Source organism: Eurosta solidaginis, chromosome 2, assembly GCF_040869045.1.
Source record: "Eurosta solidaginis isolate ZX-2024a chromosome 2, ASM4086904v1, whole genome shotgun sequence".
NCBI lineage: Eukaryota > Metazoa > Arthropoda > Insecta > Diptera > Tephritidae > Eurosta > Eurosta solidaginis.
The window spans coordinates 223,906,107-223,913,929 of NC_090320.1; the positions used below are offsets into that span (position 1 = coordinate 223,906,107).

The following is a 7,823-nucleotide window of genomic DNA, read 5'->3' on the forward strand; positions in this document are numbered from 1 at the left end:
AACTTTTTAAGTAAACTTTTGTGCAGCGATTCGGGAAAAAAGTTTTAAAAGTTTGAAAGTTTGAAAGTGTTCCTTTCCAACCCCACTTTTCTTGAAAGATTTTGTCACTAGTAGTAGAGCTAAATAAGAATAGAGTGATGCCGTTTCAATAAAACACTGAATTAAGAAGCAGCGAAGCTAAGAGCGAAGAGAATATTTCACATATATATATGTAGTCAGCAGCTGGAGCGAACATGAAGACAAACGTGATTATGAGTACAGAAATGAGAAATATATAAGCAATTGTTCGAGATGACTGTCCATGAAAATCCTAGACCCTAGGAGAAATAGACGAACGATGCAACGGAGAGTAAAAAAACAGAGCAAGCTGAAGAATAATCTATCATTAAAGAACATATTTATAATATTTTAGCTATTTATACGACAGTTCAGCGATTCATGCGTTAGCAGATGGTGCATAGTAATCAGGATTTTCCCAAGACTCTTAGAATACCATAGATAAAGAGTTCCAATCAGAAAAAGCTCATCTGCATTTTTTATACCCTTTAATTAGGGAACATTACAGGCCCATTTTGAGTAATATATGCATAGTAACTACATATATATGAAATATTGAATGAATATTTCATTGTTACAAAGTGGAAAATTTTAAGATCATTGGAATTTAATCCAGGCCTTATAGGGAACATTATATTACTAACTTTTTAGAAAAAGTAAGCTGCTAGAAAAAGAGAAAAAATAATTGTTTTATTTCATTTATAATCAAAAGCCCGCTACGTAGTTTGACGTCAGCATAGCACAAATTGTTTCAACCGCGCCTTGTTAAAACCAAACTGCGATATAAATTGGAGTTTATTTCAATCAGCAAAGCAAGAAAAGGTCCTCTACCTTTTGGTCGATGAAAGTATTAAAAATGTATTACCTTGGCCAATGTAAGACTGGTTTTATAATTATTGTTTTCGATATAGTCCTTAATTTCAATATGCATATTACTGTTGATTCCATTATTTGTAAACAAAAAAATAAAAGAGTTGGTCCTTTTTTTGAGATTTGGTCTTTTTAAATGAATTTTTTGTCTAAATGAAAATATGGCGTGGCAACCGTGCTACTGATATTATGAAATTTTTATTTGGTTCATCAGTCACCTGATAGTGGCTAGTAATACATAACGATATTTTAATATGTGTACACAGCTGTACTAAGTCAGGGATGTATGGCTTTGTTTAAAAGCGTTCGCGTTCAAGGCCAGCTAAATGACTATATCATTTTTCGTTGATATTAAAAAGAGAGAGAAGAGAAAACATTTTTAGGTACTTCCTTTATATAAATGGATCAGAGGAAACGAAAAATGTCACTTTAAACAAAGGCATAAACTTGTTGAACTCTGATATTCAAATTTTAACACAATCACTGTAAAAAATTGTATGAGGTACAAAAATAAGGTGGAATGCAATAATTAGACTTTCATTATAATCTTTATCAATGTGCGCTTTAAAAATTTAGGTAAACTCTCACCCAGTTCTAAGTTTAGTAGTATTTTTCATACAACTTGTGTCAAATTCCTGGAATCTAGAAAAAAAAGCTTTTGTTTATTTTCTCACTCACATGATCCAATGTGTATACATAAATAGCGCTCACAAATGTGTTCTTGCTTTATTGTATACTGAACAAGCGGTGGAACAAGTCTCTAACATGAATCTTCGCATTCAATTCGCGCTTCCGTTTATGGTGCTTAGCAGTGTATTAACCTGCACGAACTCGCAACTTCGCATTGTTAACGGCAATTCTGCGAATATAGAGGATAGCCCATACATGGTATCAATACGTTATTTTCGATGTAATCATTGCGCTGGTTCTTTAGTCACTGAGCAAATAGTGGTTACAGCTGCTCATTGCCTGAAAGGGTATAAATCGATATTCATCACCGTTGTAGTTGGTGTAACCGATAGACGCGAAACTGGACAACGTCGCAAAGTGCAGAAAAAATTGTATCCGCCTAGTTTTAATTCCAAAACGCTTTATATGGATATAGGTGTGATTAAAGTTCGTAAACCCTTTACTCTGAGTCCTACTGTAAACACAATACCACTTTGCAGTACTCCAGTAACACCGGGCACACAAATGCGAGTTAGTGGATGGGGTAGCACAAGTGAAAAAAATTGGAAACCAACGTATATACTCCAAACTACTGACGTGTCTATAATACCACAGCTGGTTTGTGTGGATCGTTATAAAATAACAGAAGAAGCAATGATATGTGCTCGAGGTGATGGAACTGATACGTGTTATGGAGATTCAGGAACAGGGGGCGTTGTGAATGGTCAACTTTGTGCGGTGCTAACAGGTGCATACGGTTGTGCGAGAGCCCTATATCCGAGTAGATATTCAGATATAAATAACGAAAAAGTTCAAAGCTTTTTAATCGAATCAATGAAACCTTAACTGGGGGGTGTTGTTACAAATCGACGGCACTCAGATACTTCCCTGGATTGAAGAAAATGAGCAATTTAAATGAAGAAAAATGGTAATAAAGTGGCGCTAAAGAAAAGTTGTCATCATTTTCATGTCCAATGGTTCTTTAAAATAAGGAAAAAATATGCTTAGAATATAAAAAAATTTATACAATAATATTAAATTTTTCATATAAATAAACTGCATTTTCCTAATAAAAGTTCTTATTTTCTTTCTACTGAAGATATGTTTTACTACATACGTATATATCTTATCTTAATCTTAATCTTATGTTATATGTGACCCGGCCTATGAAATGGTGGCTTAGGACTCAAAAAAGAAAACTACTAAGAAACTGAAGAAATGCATTGTTTATATTTAACAACTGTTTCTCGCAATATCTTTTTTGACTCATAAGCCACCTTTTTATAGGCCGGGTAACATATTATAAATGCGAAAGTTTGGATGTTTAGATGTTTGGATGTCCAGACGTTTGATTTTGTGATTCAATCACAAAAGAATGGCTTGACGAATTCGGATTAAATTGGCATACATATAGCCAATAGTCTAGAAGGATCTACTAGCTATATGTTTTTGACAAGGGCTGAAGTCCACGCCCTCTAGGAACAGTTATAATCTATAATATAAAAATAAGTCGGGTTTTCCTTCCTGACACTATAACTCCAGAGCGCACGAGCCGATTTCCACGGGTTTGCATTCGTTGGAAAGGTCTCGGAGGTGAGCTTTATAGCAAAGAAAATTCAGGATCGACGCACAGGGTCTCGAGATATAGGCCAAAACGTGGACCCGGGTACCGCTAGAATGTGTTTATAGAATATTGATATCAAATGAAAGCTGTTGATGAGTGCTTTAGTAGAGGGTAATTTTCATACCCCTGGCTGACTAGGGTCTCGAGATATAGGCCAAAACGTGGACCCGCGTACTCCTAGAATGTGTTTATAGAATATGGATAACAAATGAAAGCTGTTGATGAGTGCTTTAGTAGAGGGTAATTTTTATACCCCTGGGTAACTAGGTCTCGAGATATAGGCCAAAACTTGGGCCCATGAACGCCTAGACAGTGTTTTTATTAATTTAAGTTATTTTCATTGTGATATTCGATTTAGTCGCATCAACCTGGCAAAACTGATAAATATGCATACGAAGCCGAAATAAAGACATGAATTAATAATACCCACATACCTATTTACATACGTCCTATTCGATTTGCCTGAAATTTGGTATATAAATTTGCCTATATTAGTATATACGATGCTTTTTTCCGGGAAGTAGAGCAGAGACGGGCTGGGACTGGGATTAGGACTAGGACTGGGACTGAGACTGAGACTGAGACTCGGAGTGGGAATGGGACTGAGACTCGGAATGGGACTGGAACAAGATACATACTACCCTCTGGGACTGGCAATAAGATATGAAGAAGAATGAGAAAAACTTGAGAGAAGAGAAAAGAGAGAAGGAGGCTGAGAAAGAGAGAATGAGACGGAGATAGATGAAGCGTAAAATACGGAGGGAAGAGTGAATACAAAGATTAGGAAAAGTGGAGAGGGTCGAGGGCAGAGTTAGACGGAAAAAGCTTATTAAAATGTATGCAAATAGACCAAATTTATGGAAGAACAACGTCTGCCGGGTCTGCTAGTTTATTTATATTTTTTCGTCTTTGTGACTAAATAACGTCAGAACGGCTGAAGGGAGTTTGATGAAATTTGGGACACATATAGACTATAGTATACTGGCGAAATTTTTTGAAAATGGAAAGGTGGGGGGGGGGATCCCACGAACCTTCGAAAAATTACTTTTTAATAATTTGTACACATTATAACTTTATGCTTACTGACCTTCTCCAATATTACAAACTCAATGAGTCAAATAAGTCGAGGGTTTACAAAGTGAGGAGTGACACCCTCCGCCCCCCCCCCTCTCACACCCTCTTGTGCAAAATCTATAAATTGTTATAACTCCAAATAAATTTTCTCCGAAATCAATAATTTTTGCTATTTGTATGAGCATATCAAGATCTAAATAATTTTGGAAAAACAATCAGTCGTGCTCTTCGTCTCCTCCCGCCATTCTTCCTCCTTCAATTGTTTTTATTAAAACGCTTTTATTAGCTTTACCTGTATGTTTGTTTGTTTGCTTCAACGTGCCTGCTGCCTTATTAACATGCTGTTATAATTAGCTTCACCTTATTTGTAATCCCGTCGGGTTCATTTCGGGACCCTTCAGTGATCATTTCTGGTTGATTTTCGGTATTCCTCCGAGCTCCCGTCAGGGTCACTTCGCAACTTTTTCGGGACTATTTAGGGATTATTTGGTGTCCCTTCCGGCATTATTTCTTGATGATTTTCGAGATCCCGTCGGGGTAATTTCGGAACTTTTCCGGGATTATTTCGGGATCATTTTCGGACTCCGCAGGTATCATTTCTGGATAGTTACCGGGATCCCGTCGGGGTTATTTTGGGATCTTTTCGGAACTATTTCGGGATCATTTGTGTCATTTCTGGATGGTTTTCGGGATCCCGTCAAGGTAATTTTGGGACTAATACGAGATCGTTTGGGGTTCCTTCCGGCATCATTTCTGGATGGTTCTCGGGTTCCGTCCGGGATCCCGTCAGGATAATATCGGGACTTTTTCTGGACTCTGACGGGATAATTTAGGGACCCTTCCAGTACATTTTCTCGATGGTATTTCAGATCCGTCTGGGAGCCCGTCGGAGCCATTTGGGAACTCTTTCGGGCTCATTTGGGTACCCTACAGGGTTCATTTCTGTGTCTGGATCAGTCTAGAATCGTGTCGTTGTCATTTCAAAACTTTTTTGGGATTATTCCGGGACCTTTTGCAGACCCTTCCAGGAGCATTTGTTGATGGTAAGGTAGTTTTATTTGAAGCAATGTAAGCACGATTCCTATATTCCTATGGAAGCCGTCTAAAACTCATTCAATTTTATGAATACATGTAAGACAAACTGACATTTAAATTCATAACAAATTCAGGCCTCATTAACACTTAGAACACGATCTTGATAATGTCAACCTACTTAAGTTCGAGAAGTGTTGTTGCTCAAGATTTATTGCACTGCTCCCAACTCTGGATTTGTGACAGTGTACGATATAATATATTCGCAGTTTGGAAACAAATAAAACTAATTAAGTGCACGCTTTGTACATATCATAAAAATATAAAGCTTATATCATAAGAAATTTCTAAGAAAATGTTATTTTGTTGTTTTTACTAATTAGGTGTTTGTTCTTATTAATTAAGTGTTTCACACGAAAACTTAACCTAAAATGTGCCAAGGTTGTACAGCTCTAACTGGAATGAGAGGTATTTCCATTGTGTCTAACTCCTAAAACTGAGGGAAAAGTTACTGCTTATTTTTGTTAACACTACCCAATTATGTCGTTATTGTTGTAGCGATAAAGACACTCCTCGAAGGTTTTGGAAAGTATTATCGATACTGATGCTCCTTTGCCGGACATAGATACGTCACGTTCTGGTAACAAGCACCACTAATGTACAAGCCCGACCTTCTCGAGAACGCCACCCACCCCCAACGTCTATGGGGAACTTGGGGTAGACAGAGCCTCGACTGCTAAATAAATAGGATTCGCCAAGGGCAGGTGAGGTTGAAAATTGGGTTAGAGAAGCTATAAATAGTGCTGGGTTCAATCCCCGGGCAAAGCAACATCAAATATTTAAAAACAATTTTTTTCAATTAGAAAAAAGTTTTTCTAAGCGGGGTCGCCCCTCGGCGAACTCTCCGAGTGTATTTCAGCCATGAAAAGCTTTTCTGTGAAAACTCATCTGGCTGCAGATGCCGTTCGGTGTCGACATAAAACATGTAGGTTCCGTCCCGCCAATTTGTAGGAAAAGTTAAAAGGAGAACGACGCAACTTGGAGAAGTAGCTCGGCCTAAAATCTTCGGAGGTTATCGCGCCTTTTATTTTTATACTCAGTTGAGCAGAGCTCACAGAGTATATTAACTTTGATTGGATAACGGTTGGTTGTACAGGTATAAAGGAATCGAGATAGATATAGACTTCCATATATCAAAATCATCAGTATCGAAACAAAATTCTATTGAGCCATGTCCGTCCGTCCGAGTAAATTTTGAGGTATCTTGATGAAATTTGGTATGTAGGTTCCTGGGCACTCCTCTCAGATCGCTATTTAAAATGAACGATATCGGACAATAACCACGCCCACTTTTTCGATATCGAATATTTCGAAAAATCGAAAAAGTACGATAATTCATTACCAAATACGGATTAAGCGATGAAACTTGGTGGGTGAGTTGAACTTATGACGCAGAATAGAAAACTAGTAAAATTTTGGACAATGGGCGTGGCACCGCCCACTTTTAAAAGAAGGTAACTTAGAAGTTTTGCAAGCTGTAATTTGGCAGTCGTTGAAGATATCATGATGAAATTTGGCACGTACGTTACTCTTATTAATATATGTCTGCTTAATAAAAATTAGCAAAATCTGAGAACGACCACGCCCACTTTTTAAAAAAAATTGTTTTCCACTAATGATATGTTGCAACAAAACATAAAAATAAAAGAAAATTTCAAACTAGGCGTGGCTCCGCCCTTTTTCATTTAATTTGTCTAGGATACTTTTTATGCCATAAGTCGAACAAAAATTTACCAATCCTTGTGAAATTTGGTAGATGCTTAGATTCTAGGACGATAACTGTTTTTTGTGAAAAAGGGCGATATCGGTTGAAGCCACGCCCAGTTTTTATACACAGTCCACCGTCTGTCCTTCCGCTCGGCCTTTAACACGATAACTTGAGCAAAAATCGATATATCTTTACTAAACTCAGTTCACGTACTTATCTGAACTCACTTTGTATTGGTGTAAAAAATGGCCGAAATCCGACTATGACCACGCCCACTTTTTCGATATCGAAAATTACGAAAAATGAAAAAAATGCCATAATTATATACCAAATTCGAAAAAAGGGATGAAACATGGTAATTGTATTGGTCTATTGACGCAAAATATAACTTTAGAAAAAAACTTGGTAAACTGGGTGTGACACCTACCATATTAAGTAGAAGAAAATGAAAAAGTTTTGCAGGGCGAAATCAAAAGCCCTTGGAATCTTGGAAGGAATACTGTTCGTGGTATTACATATATAAATAAATTAGCGGTACCCGACAGATGATGTTCTGGATCACCCTGGTCCACATTTTGGTCGATAGCTCGAAAACGCCTTCACATATATAACTAAAGGCCACTCCCTTTTAAAACCCTCATTAATACCTTTAATTTGATACCCATATCGTACAAACACATTCTAGAGTCACCCCTGGTCCACGTTTATGGCGATATCTCGAAAAGGCGT

The 7,823-nt window shown here is 37.3% G+C and overlaps 1 protein-coding gene across 1 annotated transcript; it reads left to right on the forward strand.

The window, feature by feature from the left end:
• The first annotated feature begins 1,652 nt into the window (after nucleotides 1-1,652).
• LOC137242618 (seminase-like) lies at nucleotides 1,653-2,712 on the forward strand. The gene has a single exon (XM_067769891.1). It carries the CDS (start codon nucleotides 1,693-1,695, stop codon nucleotides 2,440-2,442), a length of 750 nt encoding a protein of 249 aa, XP_067625992.1. The 5' UTR covers nucleotides 1,653-1,692; the 3' UTR covers nucleotides 2,443-2,712.
• The last annotated feature ends 5,111 nt before the right edge of the window (nucleotides 2,713-7,823 follow it).

Excerpts from the sequence above, each read along its gene's own strand:
- LOC137242618 (XM_067769891.1), top strand. The coding sequence starts at position 1,693 with ATGAATCTTCGCATTCAATTCGCGCTTCCGTTTATGGTGCTTAGCAGT.